The sequence below is a fragment of the Babylonia areolata genome, chromosome 3 (genome assembly GCF_041734735.1).
Source record: "Babylonia areolata isolate BAREFJ2019XMU chromosome 3, ASM4173473v1, whole genome shotgun sequence".
NCBI classification, from domain to species: Eukaryota; Metazoa; Mollusca; class Gastropoda; order Neogastropoda; family Buccinidae; genus Babylonia; species Babylonia areolata.
The window spans coordinates 26,001,702-26,024,177 of NC_134878.1; the positions used below are offsets into that span (position 1 = coordinate 26,001,702).

Here is a 22,476-nt window from a genome sequence, read left to right on the forward strand (position 1 = left end):
TGTGTAACAGAAGTAGTATTACTTTGCTGTTTTTTTTTTCAAAAGTTATCTACTTTGTTTAACTTCCAGCAAATGATTGTGTGTGTGTGTGTGTGTGTACATGTGTGTGGTGCGTGTTTTTGTGTATGTTTAACACTTGTCTGAGTGTGTGTATGTGTGTGTGTTTGTGTGTGTGTGTGTGTGTGTGTGTGTGCAGTGCATATATTTGTTTTTGTGTGCATGCATATATATATTTGTTTTTGTGTGCATGCATGTATGTGTGTGTGTGTGTGTGTGTGTGTGTGTGTGTGTTATGTGCGCTCTCTTTCTGAGCTAGTTTATATTGATACAATAACATGTTTTTTATATACAAGTAGATGTACACTTACATTCTGTACCAGCTGTTGAGATGAACATTCTATGGAGAATGGATGGTAACATATTGGTTGTTAAACAATAAATGAAGAAGAAAAAAAAAGTAAAAAATAAGGGAGGAATGTTTTTCCTGGTTCTTTTGATGCTGATGACTGTTAACGAGTTTCACTCGTAGCTGTTGCCACTTGATTAAGAATAATAGCAGAAATGAACTTGGAGGGTATGAATTTTTACATTAGCCAAGCACCCCAGGCTTTTGACGCACACAGAAAGAGAGCGCACATCACACACAGACCTGGAGGAACCTGGTGAACAGTTCTTCTACGCAGTGCCCAGATGACTCTCCCCACAGTTAACCCACTCAAGCCTGGGGAGGCAACAGCCTTGGCAGGTCTCCTTGCCACACCGAGGCAGACAAATAAAGAAAAATATACTGAAATTGACAGGTTTTTGCTCCATATTGACACATGTAGACACAGCCAGAAATACTGTAGAAGTTAGTGTCCTCTGCATGCAGTTTATGTATATAATGTAGGAAAGTTCACACCATTTCAATGAAACAAATTTTGACGCCAGAGCAATGCTCACAGGTGCAGGGTTGAATGAGTTAAGAGAGAAGGAAAAAAAAGATTCAGTCAGAACACAATGAGTGGTACCATGAGTTAAGGAACAAGGAATGGTAATGTGTGGTACCATGAGTTAAGGAACAAGGAATGGTAATGTGTGGTACCATGAGTTAAGGGACAAGGAATGGTAATGTGTGGTACCATGAGTTAAGGGACAAGTGATTGAGTCAGAGCACAGTGTGTGGTATCGCGAGTTTAGGGAGAAGACATGGTTCTGTCAGAACATGATATGTGGTGCCATGACTTAAGGAAGAAGTGATGAGTCAGAACACGATGTGTGGTACCATGAGTTAAGGAAGAAGTGATGAGTCAGAACACGATGTGTGGTACAATGAGTTAAGGAAGAAGTGATGAGTCAGAACACGATGTGTGGTACAATGACTTAAGGAAGAAGTGATGAGTCAGAACACGATGTGTGGTACAATGAGTTAAGGAAGAAGTGATGAGTCAGAACACGATGTGTGGTTCCATGAGTTAAGGAAGAAGTGATGAGTCAGAACACGATGTGTGGTTCCATGAGTTAAGGAAGAAGTGATGGGTCAGAACACGATGTGTGGTACAATGAGTTAAGGAAGAAGTGATGAGTCAGAACACAATGTGTGGTTCCTTGAGTTAAGGAAGAAGTGATGAGTCAGAACACGATGTGTGGTTCCATGAGTTAAGGAAGAAGTGATGAGTCAGAACACGATGTGTGGTTCCATGAGTTAAGGAAGAAGTGATGAGTCAGAACACGATGTGTGGTACCATGAGTTAAGGAAGAAGTGATGAGTCAGAACATGATGTGTGGTTCCTTGAGTTAAGGAAGAAGTGATGAGTCAGAACATGATGTGTGGTACCATGAGTTAAGGAAGAAGTGATGAGTCAGAACACGATGTGTGGTACCATGACTTAAGGAAGAAGTGATGAGTCAGAACACGATGTGTGGTACAATGAGTTAAGGAAGAAGTGATGAGTCAGAACACAATGTGTGGTACCCACATAGAAGACACTGACCTTGAACAATTAGAGATGAAAGACATCCCAGCAGTATAATAACTGAGGAACGTGATACTACTGACGCTGTGTAACTAGTGATACCACTGCGGTATAGTGAGTGAGAAACATGGAAGGTGTAGTCATTGGATTAACACAAAGCCCTGGTGAACATGGAAAGAGAGGTATCCTGACTGTCACAACTTCATGGTGATTGTGGAAAACCGGTTTTGTTCCTTTTGACTGCGTGCTTTTCTTGGGTCGGTTGCGAGGGACAGTGCTTGATTTTGCTCCTTGTTGCTGTAATTTTCTCAGTCCTGTCTCGGTCAGACATATGACATATTCACAGGTGTGCTGGAATCTGTGTGTGGTTGTGTGATTTTAATGGCAGAAACTAAAAGCTGTTAGATTTGTTGTTGTTCCCTTGATAATCTTTTGTACTTACTGTTGATCAGTATTGTTCTGCATATAAAAAAAAGAAAGAAGTAAAGATTGTGTGTGTGCCAAGATTGTGTGTGTGTGTTTGCCATTTCCTACACGTATAAACTCTTAAATTACAGCAGCTGCATACAGTGCACAATGCCCAGTGGACAACAGTGGTATGTCATACTCAGGACCTGTCATGTCACAACACACGGCGACTCAGAACAACAGACATTCCACATGGCGTTGTCTTATTGATGTGGGCCTGTGTTTCCCCTGTGTCTCCATGTACCCAGATCGGGTTTCTCAGATTTAAAATGATTTTGAACCTTGAACCTTTGAACCTGTTGATTTGATGCGGTGGACTTGTATTTTTCCTGCAGTGTTTTGTTGTTGTTATTGTTCTCCCTTGGTTGTATTTTCTTTTACACTTTCTTTTACTCATTACATACAGTCTCACTGCAACAGAATGACACCACAGGACACAATAAAGTGATCGCGCATTGTGCTGCAATGACAAAACATTCTTATTGAATATAGCACATACATGGATAGCCATTTTTGGTGTACATTTCATCTTGTTGACGGACATTTATAGGTATTCAAGAACCATTTATCAGTTGGCTGCAAAAACTGATAGCATACATTTATAAATACACTAAAAATAAAAAAAAATTTACCGTCAGTTTGCTGCAGAAACTGGTAGTTTACATTTGCACATGTAAGTAACATTTTATGATCAATTTGCTGCGGAAACTGAAATCATACATTTATACATTTAAGAAACATGTAAGATCAATTTGCTCATAAACGCTCGTAAACGTATGTGGATAGCTACTTGAGGTATACATTTGATATTAATATACCACAACATTCTACATTCGAGAAACACTTACCACAAATTTGCTGCAGAAACAGATATCAGACATTTTTACATTCAAGAAACATTTACCACCAATTTGTTGCAGAAACTGTTAACATACATTTTGTTTACATTCAAGAAACATTAATTTTACCACCAATTTGTTGCAGAAACTGTTAACATACATTTTTACATTCAAGAAACATTGATTTTACCACCAATTTGTTGCAGAAACTGTTAACATACATTTTTACATTCAACAAATATTTTACCACCAATTTGTTGCAGAAACTGATCGCATACGGCCACCTGACGGGAAACGCACCAGACCACACAACACAAGGCAAGCGCCTGATTGACAGGATCGTGGACACCATCTGCAGCTGTTTCACCGGGCCCCAAACAGACGAAGGCGTACAACTGCAGATTATAAAGGTTAGTGGTTCTATCCTCTGGTGGTCTGCATAAAACCTGTTGTGTGGTGTGATTGTTTGAAGAACTGAGAAGGCTGTTCTGCCTGTGTCAGAGGGGTGGGAGGAGGGGTGAAGTGGTGAGGGGGGGGGGAGTGTGCTGAACTGGAAGAGGGGTTGGGTAAAGAGTGTGTGGAGAGAGAGAGAGAGAGAGAGAACTCTGGGTCAGAAAAGTTTTAACTCCTTGAGTGCCTTAGTACATAGTGATGTCACTGAACACATCATCAAAAGAAGGGAAATGATTCTTGAAGGCTGAAAATTCACACGTTTGATCTAGACTGTTATCTTTACAGACTGTTTTCTCAGTTTTGGACTGATTGTTCAGGATATTGATTTATGAACTGAAACAGCACTTTCTACCATTTTTTTCCTGGCACTCAAGAGGTCATTACGCATCAGCCTTTAGCCACAATGCAAGTAGGGCGAGGTATGTGCAGTGATGGATGGGGGTGAAATTTGATAACATTGTGTTACATTGTGTGTGTGTGTGTGTGTGAGAGAGAGAGAGAGAAAGAGAGAGAGAGAGAATCTGACAGACACACAACAGACGAATGGCTAAAGTGTAGGATTTTGAGTCTGAGGGTTGTGGGTTCCAGTCCCACACACAGCACCTGGGGGGTTAACCTAAGGGTGGAGATCTGTTCTGATCGCCCAGGTCAACCGATGCACACACCTGCCAGGGTCTGTACCCCTTTCGTGTGTACATTATGCACATGTATGTAGTGCATTAAAGATTAAACGCCGGAGGACTATCCTGCACATGTCATTGTCATTGTGTGTTTTGTTGCACAGGTACTTTATGTCATCGTGACACTTTGTGTGTGTGTGCGTGTGTGTGTGTTTCTTGCAGGCTTTGCTGATGATGGGTGACCACCAACACCTTTGTATTGTCCTGCAGATAACATACGTCATTGTAACACCTACGTATTGTCTTATTGATAAGATCACTATCTGTGTATTGTCCTGCAGATAACATACGTCATTGTAACACCTATGCATTGCCTTATTGATAAGATCACTATCTGTGTATTGTCCTGCAGATAACATACGTCATTGTAACACCTGTGCATTGTCTTATTGATAAGATCACTATCTGTGTATTGTCCTGCAGATAACATACGTCATTGTAACACCTACGTATTGTCTTATTGATAAGATCACTATCTGTGTATTGTCCTGCAGATAACATACGTCATTGTAACACCTACGTATTGTCTTATTGATAAGATCACTATCTGTGTATTGTCCTGCAGATAACATACGTCATTGTAACACCTATGTATTGTCTTATTGATAAGATCACTATCTGTGTATTGTCCTGCAGATAACATACGTCATTGTAACACCTACGTATTGTCTTATTGATAAGATCACTATCTGTGTATTGTCCTGCAGATAACATACGTCATTGTGACACCTATGTATTGTCTTATTGATAAGATCACTATCTGTGTATTGTCCTGCAGATAACATACGTCATTGTAACACCTATGTATTGTCTTATTGATAAGATCACTATCTGTGTATTGTCCTGCAGATAACATACGTCATTGTGACACCTATGTATTGTCTTATTGATAAGATCACTATCTGTGTATTGTCCTGCAGATAACATACGTCATTGTAACACCTATGTATTGTCTTATTGATAAGATCACTATCTGTGTATTGTCCTGCAGATAACATGCGTCATTGTAACACCTATGTATTGTCTGATTGATAAGATCACTCTCTGTGTATTGTCCTGCAGATAACATGCGTCATTGTAACACCTATGTATTGTCTTATTGATAAGATCACTATCTGTGTATTGTCCTGCAGATAACATGCGTCATTGTAACACCTATGTATTGTCTTATTGATAAGATCACTATCTGTGTATTGTCCTGCAGATAACATACATCATGTAATGCCTGTGTATTGTCTTATTGATAAGATCACTCTCTGTGTATTGTCCTGCAGATAACATACGTCATTGTAACACCCATGTATTGTCTTATTGATAAGATCACTATCTGTGTATTGTCCTGCAGATAACATACATCATTGTAACACCTATGTATTGTCTTATTGATAAGATCACTCTCTGTGTATTGTCATGCAGATAACATACATCATTGTAACACCTATGTATTGTCTTATTGATAAGATCACTCTCTGTGTATTGTCCTACAGATAACATACGTCATTGTAACACCTATGTATTGTCTTATTGATAAGATCACTATCTGTGTATTGTCCTGCAGATAACATACGTCATTGTAACACCTATGCATTGTCTTATTGATAAAATCACTATCTGTCCTGCAGATAACATACGTCATTGTAACACCTATGTATTGTCTTATTGGTATTGTCCTGAGATAACATACATCATTGTAACACTTATGCATTGTCTTATAGATAAGATACTTCATTGTAACACCTATGTATTTTCTTATTGATAAGGTCACTATCTGTGTAGTGTCCTGAGATAACATACGTCATTGTAACACCAGGTATTGTCTTAGAGATAACATCACTACCTGTGTAGTGTCGTGGAAATAAGATAGATATCATTGTAGCACATGTACATGTATTGTCTTACAGATAACATCACTGTAACACCTGTATATTGTAACACCTATATATTGTCCAATAGATAACATCATCACCTGGATATTGTCCTGAGATAACATGTCTTTGTAACACTGATGTGATATGTATTGTCTCATAGATAACATAATTGAAACACCTCTGTATTGTCCTGCAAATAAGTTATCTTTGTAACACCCATGTATTGTCTCACAGAGAGATAACATCACTGAAACACCTGGTTAATGTCTTACAGATAACATCACTGAAACACCTGTATATTGTCCTGCAAAGAAGGTGTCATTGTAACACCTGTTTAGTGTCTTATAGATAACATCACTGTAACACCTGTGCATTGTATTATAGATAACGTCACTGAAACACCTGTGTATTGTCTTGTAGATAACATCACTGAAACACCTGTGTATTGTCTTGTAGATAACGTCACTGAAACACCCGTACACACACGTGTCTCTCCCATGCAGGCGTTGCTGACGACCAACACCTGTGATAACTGAAATACCTGTACACCCACGTGTCTCTCCTATGCAGGCGTTGCTGATGACCAACACCTGTGATAACTGAAACACCTGTACACACAACATGTCTCTCCCCTTGCAGGCGTTGCTGACAACCAACACCTGTGGTAACTGAAACACCTGTACACACAACATGTCTCTCCCTTGCAGGCGGTGCTGACGACCAACACCTGTGATAACTGAAACACCTGTACACACAACATGTCTCTCCCTTGCAGGCGGTGCTGACAACCAACACCTGTGATAACTGAAACACCTGTACACACAACATGTCTCTCCCTTTGCAGGCGTTGCTAACAACCAACACCTGTGATAACTGAAACACCTGTACACACAACATGTCTCTCCCCTTGCAGGCGTTGCTGACAGTGGTGACGACCAACACCTGTGAGATCCACGAGGGCACAGTGCTGCAGGCGGTGAGGACGTGCTACAACATCTACCTGGCCAGCAAGAACCTTGTCAACCAGACCACTGCCAAGGCCACCCTCACACAGATGCTCAACGTCATCTTCTCCCGCATGGAACAGCAGGCGGTCAGTTGGGGAGGGGAGGGGAGGGCAGGGGAGGGGAGGGGCACAGGCCGGGGTTGGGTGGGGGGGGGGGGTGGTAGTGTGTAGGGCGAATGTGGGGAAGGGGAGTATTCGTGGGAGCTTTTCTATATGTGTACGGGTTTCGTTGTATGTTGCGTTTTCCTGAGTGTTTTGAGTGCGGTGCAGTTTGCCTGTTTGTTTATGTTGTTGTTTGATTTGTTTTATTTTGGTTGGGTTAAATCTTTTATGCATTGTACCTAGGGTTTGTGTATGTTGGGGTTTGTTTACATTGTTGTTGGATTTATTTTAGTTCATTTCATTTTATGTTAATGTTTTATGCATTATACCTAGGGTAGGGGTTTGTGTATGTTGTTTGAAATATTTTATTCCATTTTAGGTTAATGTATGATGCATTATACCTAGGGTAGGGGTTTGTGTACGTTGTTGTTTGATTTATTTTAGTTCATTTTAGGTTAATGTTTTATGCATTATACCCAGGGTAGGGGTTTGTGTATGTTTGAATTATTTCATTCCGTTTTATGTTAATGTATTATGCATTATACCTAGTGTAGGGTTTGTGTATGTTGTTGTTTGATTTATTTTAGTTCATTTTAGGTTAATGCTTTACACATGATACCTTGGGTAGGGTTTGTGTATGTTGTTGTTTGAATTATTTTATTCCATTTTAGGTTGATGTTTTATGCAAACCTTGGGTAGGGTTTGTGTATGTTGTTGTTTGAATTATCTTATTCTGTTTTAGGCTAATGTTTTATGCACTATACCTTGAGTAGGCTCTCAAGACCCTGATTACCACGTTGTCTTTGTTATGTGTTGGTCAGGTATCAGCTCTTTTTTTTTTTCTTTTTTTTTTTTTTCAAAGCAAAAGTTAATGTGTATGGATGAGCTCTGACACCTCCTTGAAGGTGAAACTGATCAAGTGCCTGTACATGAGGATGATGTGTCTGCATGCATGTGTTACCTGTGTGGCTGGGTGTGTGTGTCCAGGAACAGGAAAACAAGCAGAGAGAGAGAAGCAACAGCAAAGCGTCTGCCAAGAGCGAAGGACAGGTAAAGTTTGTGACGCTGTCCCAGTAATGTTGGACTAAAACAAGGTGATATACATAAAATATAAAAAAAAAAGTATAAAACAAGGTACATAAAACAGCCAACTGTGACAGGTAGATTTTTTTCTCTCCTAAGAATTTATAGTTGTTCTTAGATGTTTGCATAGAAATATCTGAAACAATTTCACTTTTTTTGATGGAATAGTTTACAAATTAAAGAGAGAAAAAAAAGGTATGTGCAGGAATATATCTGTGTATTTTTGGTGCGTACTCACCTCCATTCTCTGTCAGAGGGTAGAACAACCACAGCAGTAACACTGGTGTAGGTGGCAGTTGGCTGTACAGACAAGCTGTCCATAAACTGACCCATTTTTCACTCACTTGTGTACAGTGAGTCCCTCTAATGACACGGTCTTCATTTGTCTGTGAGTCCATTTATGTGTGTGTGTGTGTACATCCGTGGTAAACTTTAATGTTGGCATTTTCTTGACTAATCCAAGTGGCGCAGGAAACAAACTTAGCAGGATGGTAATTGGTTGGTTGGAATAAGACCTTGGAAGTCATCCTCTTTTATGTTAATGTGGTAAGCAGGGTAAGAGGTCAAAGGTCAAGGTAGTTATTTGGGAGATATAGAAAACGTTTGATAGCGACTGAATCTTACCCCCAATTTTCATCAAACAGGATATTGTGACTGGTCATGGCTGCAGCATGATCCCATAATAAATGCAGTATCAGAGTGGTTGAGGTGACAACATGATATTCGCTTTTAATGGGAACAGTTTCTGCGTGCAAGAGAGGTCTCATACACAATCTTCATCCAGTAAGGTACAATAAATTGGTCATGGTGAGAACAAAACCCTTATAAAGTTCAAGGTCAGGGGATCAGAGGTCAAGGTCACAACAGTATGTACTGGAAAGATGTAGAACTTGGGCTTTTTGTCCAGTTTTCATTAAACACAGTACAGTGATTGGGTTAACCCTTTTAGCCAAACCATAATTGCTTTGTTACACTTAGAATGGGAAGGTCAAGGTCACATCAGTGTGTGTGCCTTTTTTCTCAAGATGATTTGTTTTCTAGTGTTGTTGTCGTCATTTTCATGATTCCTTTGTTGGATGAAGTGTGTATCACATGTCAGTCTTGAAGGCCATGCCTGTCTTGTTACCGTTTTACCAAGAATTCCAAGGACGGCAGTGGGGAGGGGGAGAGCCGAGAGGAGGGGCAGGGAGAGGGGCAGACAGGGGACGTCACCTCCCCCGTATCTGATGCAAGTGAGAAAGGTTGGTTTGAGTTGACTGCTCTTTCTTCTACGTTTTTTTTTTTAAATTATTTTTTGTTCCACACCTCCAGAGTTTTTGTGGTGTTGTGGGGTTTGCTTACTTGGTGAACAGTGATTTTAGAACAGTGTCTTGGGTAAAAACAATGTCATTGGTACTAACAAGTCATCCTTTGCCTTACTTCCTTCGTGAAATTTTCTTTGAGATAAAACAAAGTGGTGAAAGTTCGAAATATTTTCAGGCTTATTTCAGTACTTCTATGTATCTGTCATTTTCTTATTGTATATTTTAATGTGCCGTATTTTCTGAACTACAAAGTACACCTGTGTAAAAGCCGTACCACCCAAATCTTTAAAAAAAAAATCAAGGAAAATCCACAATAAAGCGGCATGCAATGTTTAAGCCTCAATAGATAGAAAAGAAAGGTAAGTTGAAAGGAACAACGGACAAACATTTGAAAACCACGGCACCTGACAATGTCTTACACGCAAGCAACACAGTACAGCTAATCTTGACCACAACGAACACAAATATTCTGTAAGTTTTACGAAAAAGCGTACAGTCAGTTCGTTCTCTGTCCTCCTTCTTGTCTTCAGTTATTTTGTTACGCTTGATCACAGTTTGTTCCAGCGTTACACCAACGTCAAAATTGTTCCAACGAGTTCATTTTCGACTACATAGCATGGTCACATGCTTTCCTGTCATAACGTTACCCACACGCTCTAGACCTATTGATCATGAGGTCAGGATAGTCACTACTAACCTTGTCTCACGTGATGATGCTCAGTTAATCATGCGTGTTTACATTGAAACAGCATTGAGTGGACCAGTCAGCTTAATCGTTTGCCCGAACAAGAAAGAATGTGGCAAAATCAAGTTGCACTTGGTCAAACAGGGTCTGTGCCTGGTGGATTAAGCTATGGAGTGCAAAGATGGAACGAGTGGCTCAAAACGGAGAAGTCAGCCATAGATTCTGATTGTGAGAAACAAGACGAACAAAGACCAGGGAAGCTACACAGTGCCACAGACGTGTCAGAAGCAGCGGCGGGAACAGAAGTTTTGCCAAACTGAAAAATATCTGTTTGCTGATGTGGCTCAAAGTCTGAATGTTCCCACCAAATTTCCTGATTGTTCCTACAAACACTTGACAGGGGTTGGCATCTATGTGTGTGTGTGTTTTCAAGTTTTCTGTGATCATTAGTGATGGTGCTGTCAGCCCCGATATGGCCCTGTGTTGTTAGCAACAGTGATAAATAAATAGATAAATAAGTAAATAGTTCAGTAAATAAGTAAACAAACAAACATGTCCCACAGATCCGTCCGGCGAAACGTCCAGCACCAAAGGAAGGGACGGCAGCACGGAGAAGGAGGAGGAGGAAGAGGGTGACCCCTCCGCCCAGTCTGTCGTCCGAGGCATCCTCACCGAGCTGGTGGACAAAGTTGTGGAAGGTCAGGGGCCTGGGTGTACATCCAGCATGCAGAGTTGGTAGTGTTCAGGGGGTCTTGTCTCTGCCCCAGCAGTTGTTTGTTGGTTTGTTTGGGGTGGTTTTTTTTGTTTGTTTTTGGTTTTTTGGTTTTTTTTGCCTTGCAAAGTTCTGGGGAGTTGAGTTGCCATCTATGGCTTGGCCTGGTTCTGCAGTGATTGATTTTGAACTTTTTTTCTTTTTTTTTCAATAAGATTTTAAATTTTATTTAGAGCTATTGTTTCAGTTGATTAGTTATCTGGATAGGTTGGTTTTCATCATTTGTTTGCACAGTGGATGATATCGGTAAAATTTCATATGGTTAAGTGATTGGTTACGTTGAATACTTTGTTTGCATGCAGAGCCAGTTGTTTCTCATAAAGATTCCTTCTGGATTTGTTAGAGCTGTGAATCAGAAATGGGAAAAGTTAACATTCACATAACTTACTTGTTTTTTTGTTTTCTGATCTTTGTTTTTTCTTTCTTTTCATTGTTGTAGAAGGGAGAACTTGGGAAATTTACAAACAGGTGTGTGTGGGGAGGGTGGGGGGGGAAGGATTGGGGGGTGGAGGGGGTTACATAAAGAGTCAAAAGATGAAGTTTTACTTGTTGGATACTGGTTAACGATGCATATGATAGCAGCAGGGGCAGGACGTAATTTGCCATATGCATTTAACAGGACTGTTTGTGGGGATAAAATAGGCTGGTGTACCTGCCTTGGCAGAGTGTGTGCATGTGTGTGTGTGTGTGTATGCACGTGTGTTTCTCTGTGTGTGTGTGTGTGTGTGCATATATTATATGTGTGTATTTGTGTATGCACATATGAATGAGGATGGGGTGCATGGATGTTCACATCATGGATGAAACGACACAGTTTTGGGCTTTTGCTTTGTTTTTCACAACTGATAGATGTGCATTTGAGTTAATTGCCATTGAACGATAATGTGTATGTACACACTCGCACGCTAGACAAACGAGTAACATGTGTCCATGCACACATTTTATAACATTGAGTGTGCTGAATCTAATCACTTTTTTTTTTTCTTCTGCTTATTGATTTTAACAAGTTCCAGCATGCCTTTCTGAAAAAAAAGTTTCTGGAATATGAGTCAGATCAGTCTCTACATTCGTTTTATTTGATATGCTGTTTCAAATCATTTTCTTTAGGTTTAGAAAAAGACCGTTCTGAGTCAGCATTTTATGCAATTTAAGCTTGGCGCATTTTTTTTCCTTGATTGTCCCTTTCAGTTATTTCCCTTCTTTGCTCTGTTTTTTCCCTTCTCCTTTCTGTCTTTTGTTTAAAGCGGAGGGGGGAGGGTACGTATGACTGAATTCTGTTGGTCTTAGACTAGTCAGTGCATGGGGTTTTTTAGTTGCTTTTACTTGAGGTTGTTTTTGTTTTTGTTTTTTTTTCATCTTCATTTTTTTTTTCTTTCTCCCCATCTTTTGCTCTCTCTCTCTCTCTCTCTCTCTCTCTCTCTCTCTCTCTCTCTCTCTCTGTCTTCCATTCCCTTCTCTTCTGATATTTTCATTTTTTTCTTTCATCTTACCAGCTGAATCTACCAGCCCTGTCCCTAGGAATTTAAAAAAAAACAAACAACAACAACAGAAAAACTAAACTAAAAACAGCAAAAACAAAAGTGACACCCGAAGGGATGCAACTCAACCATCCACCTGCCTGCATTCTTTCCCCTTGGCACCCAATTCGGGGGACAGGGCCAGTAGTTTCAATGAGTGGGGAGCATCTTAGGAAAAAAAGAAGCATTTTAGAAGGAAAAATACCCCTCTCTTTCTCTCTGTTCGTCTCCTCTTCCTGTCTGTCTTCAGTGGAAAACAAGGGAGCTGTGTTGCTTTGTACTTTGTGTGTGTGTGTGTGTGAATGTGTGTACTGACGTCACCATCATCATCCTCATCTCCCCCTGTCGTCACACAGCACACCCAGAATCAGCAGCCGCCGCTAGCCAGGAGCCGGCCGCAGCTGTCGCAGACACTGCCGCTGAAGGTGATGACAAACCCTCCCCTTCCTCCGCTCCCTCCCCCAACTCCACGCCTGCTGAACCCCCCTCCTCCCTCCCTGTCCCTCCCTCCACCACCACCCCCACCCCCTCTTCCACCCCTGTCACCCCAGCAGAGGATGGCAAAGGTAAAAAAAAATAAATAAACGAAAAAAAATGTTTTCCTCCTTTTATGGCTTGTGATGTTGTCAGTTGTTCTTGCATGTTTTGTTATTGTTTTTTTTCCTGATGTTTCTGAATGGAACTGTTGGTGTAGTTTCAGTGTGTTGTGGCTGTTTGTATGTGTTCTGTGGGGGTTCTTAGATGTGCACAGAGAAAGGTGGGTTTTAGTTTACACTCACATTGGGAAACGTAATAATGGAGGCAGTAGTTATCAGCTTCATTGTAGTGGAGGCAGTTTTTTTTTCCTTTCCAGATTTCATTGATATGTTTTAATGAGTGGGCAGGTCTGTTGGGGCAATCTTGCAAACACTGTCGAAGGCTGTAGTGGTTTTGAGTTTCTGTCATCGTTCTCAGTGTTGTGAAGATTCAGCTCAGGGTCCGTAAATGAAAGATGTTACACAGCTACAAAGTTAGTCTCACTTTCATTTGTATGCGCATGGATATAAACAACCCTGATTAACTTGTGCATACGTTCACTCCTCTAACACTTACATTGCAGTGGGGAGAAGTTATCTCTTCTGGCACTGAGCTTTTTCCTCATGAAAATCATTTTCTTTGATAACGGAATTCAGAAAGTCATGTCCAGTAATCTTTCTTTTCTCTCTCTGTCACACAATCTGTCATTGTTCACTGATCAAAAGTGTGTTGATATTTTCATGAAGTTTCTGTTCAATAGCCATCCATAGTCACAGTCTCATAGCCAACGCCTTTTTCTATCCTTGGGCTTCTGACATTGTGTTGATTATTTCAACAGCATTGAAAGTCAGTGGGAACAAATAAGAATTTTTTGGTATTCACTGAAGGGTGATGGTAACATCAGAAATGATGACTGTCGAAGGTGGTGTTTTGAAGAGTATGATGTGACTTCCATGGGGATGTTTCCCCCTATCACATGACCAGCACCTACTTTTCGCACCTGCACTGAACACTTTTTCATTGAGTCGTGGCATTGAATTTCCCACTTATATTCACCCTCAGTCCACTAACACCAATACCAGGAATGAACCCAGTCCCATGGATTAAATCCCCAGTGCTCTAACTGTTAACTATTCAGTTGTTGTGCTTTTCAAAATGCTCAAGTTATTGGTGTTGTCTTCAAACTTTCATTGATGTCGTCATTGAAATTAACATTTGGACGTTCTTTTCTTGGTGTAGTTATGCGTCACAATTGTTACTCTTACTATTGTTGTTATTGAGGTGATAGTGTTGTTTATATAATAATGTGTCCTCTCATGGTTCTATGTTTTTGTGTTAATCTTTTAGTTGTTCATCAGTTTTGTGTCTGTTATCTTTGTTGTGGTCAGAGTTACGTGGTTTGTTTGAAATCTTTCCACAGTAATATATATTTCTGGTTTGCAATTGTTCAGCATTGTTTTTATAACTTGTTATTCATCTCTTTTTTTGTTTATCTTGGGTTATCTGTAAAACAAAATTAAACAAAGATCTGTCTGGCATTTGTTGGTGATGACTTTGGGATCAAAGATATAACGTAAAGATTTTATCAGTACTTTTTGAGTGCAAGCATGCTGATGGCTGACAAATTATATTTAAAGGATTTAAATCAGTCAAGCATCTACATCCTTGTGGAAGAGAAATGATATTAATGATAGTAATAAAGTGGTGATTGTAGTAATGATTGAGACAGATAATGTTAGTAATATTTATTATTATTATTATCATCATCATCAGTATTTTCAACAGTATTGATGGTATTTGTAGTTGCAGTAATTGGATTAGTTGTGGCAGTATCGTATTATTTTGACAGCGACAAGGGGGAAAAAAAAAGCACTTGTTCATTGTTTCGGTTTTGATGCATGTGAACACTTTGATCTTTTGCAACTCAATTTTCTATTTGCCAGTCAGTTATTTGGGTAGCACTTTATTTTGTGATTTGTTTCCAATGTTGAGGCATTTTTCTCTCTTTTTAGATCACTTTTTGCTTTTGACCATATTGCTTTGTCTGCACATTTGATTTTCAAGATTTTGTATTGTGTGTGTCGATGTGTTGGTTTCAGATTATGGGTGTGTTTTAACACATACATACAGTGTGTGTGTGTGTGTGTGTATGGATTGAAAATCTTTTCAATGATTTTTTTCCATATTTGTGTTACCCCTGCAAAGTAACTTATGATAGTGAACATGCATATTAAAGTTGCACATAACATTTCGTTTTCAGCATAAGAACAAACAGATTTTTTTTTTTTTTTTTTTTTTTTTTAAAGCAGCTCTGAATGGTAACGTTGTTGTGATTTTAATTTTGTTACGATAATTAATCGTCCACATAACTGTAATCAGTTCAGCCAGTTATATTGTTTCTAATTGATGTTTTGAATTTAATACTGTGTCTTTGATGACTGACTTGCCATATAATTCTTGTCTTTGATGACTGACTTGCCATGTACTTCTGTGTCTTTGATGACTGACTTGCCATATAATTCTTGTCTTTGATGACTGACTTGATGACTGACTTGCCAGTGTAATTCTGTGTCTTTGATGACTGACTTGCCATATAATTCTATGTCTTTGATGACTGACTTGCCATGTAATGCTGTGTCTTTGATGACTGACTTGCTATATAATTCTGTGTCTTTGATGACTGACTTGCCATATAATTCTATGTCTTTGATGACTGACTAGCTATATAATTCTTGTCTTTGATGACTGACTTGCCATGTAATTCTTGTCTTTGATGACTCTCAATGTGATTAATGATTGACTAGCTCTGTAATGGGAGTGATACATAATTGATTTGCTCTGATGATGATTGAGCTCTGAAATCATTTATGATTGACTGGCTATGCAATTATTGATGATTGACTAGCTCCGCAGTTACTGATATTCACTAGCTCTGCAATTATTCATGATTTTACTAGCTCTGCAAGCATTGATGATTGACTAGCTCTGTTATCAGGGATTGACGAGCTCCGGTCTCATTGATGATTGATTACTTCTGCAATCATTGATGATTGACTACCTCTGCAATCATCAATGTTTGACTAGCTCTGTAATCACTGATGATTGACTAACTCTGCAATCATTGATGATTGACTAGTTTTGCAATCGTTGATGATTGACAAGCGATGTAATCTGTGTGACTGATCATTGGTTTGGTCCGTAGTCATTGATCACTGATCAGCTCTGTAATCATCGGTGATTGATTAGCTCTTTAATCAATGATGATTGACTATCCGTGCAATCAGTGATTGATGATTGTGGCAGCGCTGACCACCAGCGACAGCATGGAAGGGGAGGCAATGCAGGGGGCGTTCAGCCACATCCTGCAGAAGGACGCGTTTCTGGTGTTCCGCAGTCTGTGCAAACTGTCCATGAAACCTCTAGGGGACGGCCCTCCGGATCCAAAGTCAGTGTGATATTGTGTCATTGTAATGAGGGGGTGGGGGGGGGGAGTGTCTTTGTGTGGGTGTAGGGGGGTGTGGGGGTGTGAGTATGTGGTGTTTGTGTGGGTGTGTGTATGTGGGTGGGTGTCTGAGTAAGTGGTGTGTGTGTGTGCATGATCACGACACTTGGTGGGTATAATGTGGAGATTTTTCCAATCTCCCAGGTCAACAGATGTGCAGACATGCTAGTGCCTGAACCCACATCATGTGTATACACATGCAGAACTTCAAACACCTGTGTTAAAGATCCTGTACTCCATGTCAGTGTTCGGTATGTTATGGAAACAAGAACATACCCAGCATGCACACCGCCCACCCACCCCCACCCCCACACCCCCAACCTTCCTGTCCTGAAAACAGAGTATGACTGCCTACATGTTTGGGGTAAAAACAGTCATATATGTAAAAGGCCACTCGTGTATACAAGTGAATGTGGGAGTCACAATCCACGAATGAAGAAGAAACGTCAGCCTCCCCTTGCACTGTGCAGGTCCCACACACTATGATTATCTGACACATTAACGCATTAAATCAGAAGGTAATCATTGTCAAATCTTTCTTGTTAAAAGGGGAGGAGGCCCCTCAATCCCCAGTGACGAGCCTCTCACTATAAAACACCGGCTCCTTCACTGCTGGGATCTGTGGTGACAGCCTTTAGATGGCCTTAGTGGTGACAGTCTTCAGATGGCCTTAGTGGAGATAGCCTTGAGATGGCCTTAAGGGTGACAGCCATCAGATGGCCTTAGTGGTGACAGCCTTCAGACGACCTTAGTGGTGACAGCCTTGAGATGGCCTTAGTGGTGACAGCCTTCAGACGACCTTAGTGGTGACAGCCTTGAGATGGCCTTAGTGGTCAGCCTTGAGATGGTGTTAATGGTGATAGTCTTGAGATGACCTCAGTGGTGACAGCCATCAGATGGCCTTAGTGGTGACAGCCTTCAGATGGCCTTAGTGGTGACAGCCTTCAGATGGCCTTAGTGGTCAGCCTTCAGATGGCCTTAGTGGTCAGCCTTGAGATGGCCTTAGTGATGACAGCCTTCAGATGGCCTTAGTGGTGATAGCCTTCAGATGGCCTTAGTGGTGACAGCCTTCAGATGGCCTTAGTGGTGACAGCCTTCAGATGGCCTTAGTGATGACAGCCTTCAGATGGCCTTAGTGGTGACAGCCTTCAGGCGGCCTTAGTGGTGACAGCCTTCAGATGGCCTTAGTGGTGACAGCTTCAGATGGCCTTAGTGGTGACAGCCTTCAGATGGCCTTAGTGGTCAGCCTTCAGATGGCCTTAGTGGTGACAGCCTTCAGGCGGCCTTAGTGGTGACAGCCTTCAGGTGGCCTTAGTGGTGACAGCCTTGAGGTGGCCTTAGTGGTGATAGCCTTCAGGTGGCCTTAGTGGTGATAGTCTTGAGATGGCCTTAGTGGTGACAGCCTTCAGATGGCCTTAGTGGTCAGCCTTTAGATGGCCTTAGTGGTCAGCCTTTAGATGGCCTTAGTGGTGATAGTCTTCAGATGGCCTTAGTGGTCAGCGTTCAGATGGCCTTAGTGGTGACAGCCTTCAGATGGCCTTAGTGGTCAGCGTTCAGATGGCCTTAGTGGTGACAGCCTTTAGATGGCCTTATTGGTGATAGCCTTTAGATGGCCTTAGTGGTCAGCGTTCAGATGGCCTTATTGGTGACAGCCTTCAGATAGCCTTAGTGGTCAGCCTTCAGATGGCCTTAGTGGTGATAGCCTTCAGATGGCCTTAGTGGTCAGCCTTGAGATGGCTTTAGTGGTGACAGCCTTCAGATGGCCTTAGTGGTGACAGCCTTCAGATGGCCTTAGTTGTGATAGCCTTCAGATGGCCTTCATGGTTGCAAGGCTGTAAGCACCATAATGTGGTTTGATTTGAATCATGGAACATCCCCCCCGCCCCCCTGCACTGTGCAGGTCCCACGAGCTGCGGTCCAAGATCCTGTCTCTACAGCTGCTGCTGTCCATCCTGCAGAATGCGGGGCCCGTGTTCCGTACCAACGACATGTTCATCAATGCCATCAAGCAGTACCTGTGCGTCGCCCTCTCCAAGAACGGTGTCAGCTCTGTCCCCGAGGTCTTTGAGCTGTCCCTAGCCATCTTCCTCACCCTCCTCTCCAACTTCAAACAGCACCTCAAGATGCAGATCGAGGTGGGTGGGGGAGAGGTTGGCAGGGGGGGGAGGTGGTGGGAATGGGGGAGGGTTGGAGGCGATGGTGATGGGGGCAGGGAGGGTATATGGGTGGGGGATGGGGATGAGTGTTGCAGGGGTTGGGATGGAGGTGGGAGTGGGGAGGTTAGGGGTGGTGCTGGGGGCAGGGAGGGTATATGGGCAGGAGAGAGGTGGGGAAGAAGGGGGTGGTAGGGGTGTACAGGAATGGAAAGTATGGGATGAGTTATCGGCTTCACACACTTTTGTTAAGTATGTGCATTGGTGGGGGTGTTTCCGTATTATACAGATTTCTGTATTGGATTTTTGGGGGAAATGTGCATGTGTGTGTGTGTGTGTATTTTTTCCTTTGTTTTGTTTTTGTTTTAGGTATTAAGATGTACGCTCAGTTAAATGGCTCCTGGAACCTGGCCACAATTGTTTTAGTATAAAGAAAAATGAGTCATTCTCAGCTATGTGTATATTTGCAGAAAGGACATAGTGTTTATGAATGTTGGGTGAAGGGCTAGCATACGCACATGTGTTAGAGTATGAAGTACACATTTTTTTCTTCAGTGGTATTGATTTTTTTTTTTTAACTTGGTGGTGTTTAGTTATTAACGTACATATTCCTTGTATTTACTTATGGTGTGAATATATGTGCTTTTGCTTGTTTCATTAACAATTGTATGTGGAGTTATTCATGCAAAATTTATTATGTTTATTGTTGTTTTATGCTGTATATTATAACTGTTACTGTACCTGTAGCAGTCCAGTCATTGTTGTTTTTCTATACCTGTTTTTGTGTGGCTTTTTGATGTTTTTGTCCATGCTCTTTCTGCCAGCAAGCGTTTTTTCAAAGAGATCTTTGTGTACCCAGGATTCATACATTGTCATGGAAGTGTGGAAAAAAACTTGGAATTTTAATAAAACCCTTGACTGTTACCAATCAACAAATAGTTCAGTGCCTTTAAGAAAGAGTGATGAAAATTGAACTGGGGTATTTGCTGATCTCTTTTGTCATCAGTGAAATCAGACACATTTTGGATTCAGTTTGGCTTTGTGAACGGTATGGAAAGAACGTTTTCAGTCTGGTGCGGAAAAGGTGTGGAGAAAGTGTGGAATTTTCATTTGGTCACATGCACGGGGACTCTGTGTACATCAGTCATTGTTGCTTTCACGTGCCGGTTTGTGTGTAGATGTCTGATTGACATGTCCTTACTTCCTGCAGGTGTTCTTCAGGATCTTCCTGTACATCAGTTACTGTTGTTTTTGCTGTCCTGTGCCTGTGTGATGTACTTGTCGACAGGTGTTTTTCAAAGAAATGTTTCTGTTCATCATGTTGCTTTTGCGTACCTGTTTCTGTGTAGTTGTTTGATTGACATGTCTGCATTTTTTTCTTCCAATAGGTGTTCTTCAAGATCTTTCTGTACATCAGCTGCTGTACCTTTTGTGTACTGGTTTCTGTGTAGTAGTTTTCTGATATGCGTCTTGCCCACAGGCGTTCTTCAAGGTGTTTCTGTTCTTCAGTTGCTGTACCCTGTGTGTACCTGTTTTTGTGCAGTAATTTTCTGACACACGTCTTGCCCACAGGATTTCTTCAAGATGATCTTTCTGTTTTTCAGTTGCTATACCTTTTTTGTACCTGTTTCTACATAGTAGTTTTTTTTTATGAACATCTTGCCCACAGGTATTCTACATGATCTTTCTGTTCTTCAGTTGCTATACCTTATGTGTACCTGTTTCTACATAGTAGTTTTTTTTTATGAATATCTTGCCCACAGGTGTTCTTCAAGATTTTTCTGTTCATAGTTGCTATACCTTTTGTGTACCTGTTTCTGTGTTGTAATTTTCTGACATATGTCCTGTCAATAGGTGTTCTTCAAGATCTTTCTGTTCTTCAGTTGCTGTACCTTTTGTGTACCTGTTACTGTGTAGTAATTTTCTGATGTGCATCTTGCCCACAGGTGTTCTTCAGAAATCTTCAAGATCTTTCTGTTTCAAGATCTTTCTGTTCATGAGTTGCTGTACCTTTTGAATACCTGTTTCTATGCCTTAATTTTCTTATATACGTATTCCCCACAGGCGTTCTTCAAAGTCTTTATGTTCATCAGTTGCTGTACTTTGTGTGTACCTGTTTCTATGCAGTAATTTTCTTTTTACACATCTTGTCCACAGGTGTTTTTCAAGGAGATCTTCCTGTACATTCTGGAGACTCCGAGCAGCTCCTTTGAGCACAAGTGGATGGTGATCCAGGCCCTGACCCGGATCTGTGCGGACGCCCAAAGCGTGGTGGACATCTACCTGAACTACGACTGCGACCTGGCCCTGGCCAACATCTTTGACCGTCTGGTCAACGACCTGTCCAAGATCGCTCAGGGAAGGCACGCTCTGGAACTGGGTGAGGAGTTGTTTTACAGGACTGTTTGCTTTCAGTTTTCTGCAGTTACACCATTTATATACTCATAAAGCTGGGGGTGGGGGTGGAGGGAGGGGTACAGCAACACAAGAAACGAAAGAAAATTGGTGGGAAGTGGGTTTTGTGTGGTGTGTTTGGGTGTGGGTTTGTGTGTGGGGGGGTGGTTTGGTGCATGTGATGTATTTGTGTGTGTGTGTGTCTCTGTGTTCATGTGCACACACAAGTACATGGAAGTGAATTTGATGTATATTATTACCACGGTATTACCACGCATACGTTTATCTCATTCATTCTGCCAGCATACGTGTTCCTTTAGAAGATAACAAGCAAAGCAAAAAGAACCAAAAAGCCAGACAAACAGAAACAGAACTAAACACAGAGAAAGAGGGAGCTGAGAGATCAGTGGAGGTGATTGTAGAGGACAGGTGTTAGTGAATTATAATTTACATTTATCTCCTTCATTTTGTCATGTGTATGTGTTCCTTTAAACCCTAAACAAACAGAAGGAGAAACAAAGAGAGAGAGAAAGATCCTTTGATGTGATTGTAGGGGACATGTGTTTATGTTACTATCGTGCATATGTTTATATTGTTCAATCTGTCAGCATGTGTGTTTCTTTTATCCATAATAATGGAGTCTCCTGTCGGACCAACAGACGAGTAGGCAGGCAGGGTTATCTGTTGGTGTGTGTCCTCATATGAGAGAAATGGTCGATTCTGGATGTGCAGCACTTCCCACAGGTGTTGCAAGGGAAAACATCTCCAGAAGTTGAGCCCTGCTTCCTTCGCTCACACTTCTCCTTAGTGGCCAGCATTCTCTTGTTTTCAAACGTCTTTATGCCACTAGACCACAGCATCCTCCAGCGAGAGCGGTCAAGGGCATCAGTTTCCCAGGAAGCGATTTCTATGTCACAGGCTTTGAGGTTTGTCTTCAAGGTGTCCTTGAAGCGCTTGCAGGGTCTTCCAAGTTTGCAGTGGCCTTCCTTCAGCTGGCCATTCAAGAGCATCTTCAGGATCCTGCTGTCTGTCATGCGGACAACGTGTCCTGTCCAGCGTAGCTTTTATCCATAAAGAAGCAAATAAAGACAGACAGACATGGAGAGAGAGAGATGTCTTCTTCGTTCATGAGCTGTGACTCCCACATTACTCATACACACAAATGAGCTTTTAGGTGTA

At 41.3% G+C, this 22,476-nt stretch overlaps 1 protein-coding gene across 4 annotated transcripts in view; it reads left to right on the forward strand.

Moving 5' to 3' along the window:
- LOC143279887 (brefeldin A-inhibited guanine nucleotide-exchange protein 1-like) overlaps positions 1–22,476 on the forward strand; it is a 95,265-nt gene that overhangs the window by 13,523 nt on the left and 59,266 nt on the right. For 2 of the 4 annotated variants that reach the window (XM_076584180.1, XM_076584181.1), the window contains exons 4-12: positions 3,526–3,672; positions 7,177–7,356; positions 8,359–8,421; positions 9,593–9,695; positions 11,007–11,141; positions 13,089–13,298; positions 16,552–16,693; positions 18,651–18,885; positions 21,061–21,283. In XM_076584180.1, coding sequence (XP_076440295.1) covers positions 3,526–3,672; positions 7,177–7,356; positions 8,359–8,421; positions 9,593–9,695; positions 11,007–11,141; positions 13,089–13,298; positions 16,552–16,693; positions 18,651–18,885; positions 21,061–21,283 — 1,438 coding nt within the window. The remainder of the gene's footprint in view (positions 1–3,525; positions 3,673–7,176; positions 7,357–8,358; positions 8,422–9,592; positions 9,696–11,006; positions 11,142–13,088; positions 13,299–16,551; positions 16,694–18,650; positions 18,886–21,060; positions 21,284–22,476) is intronic. The other 2 variants (XM_076584182.1, XM_076584183.1) reach the window with 2 other exon arrangements.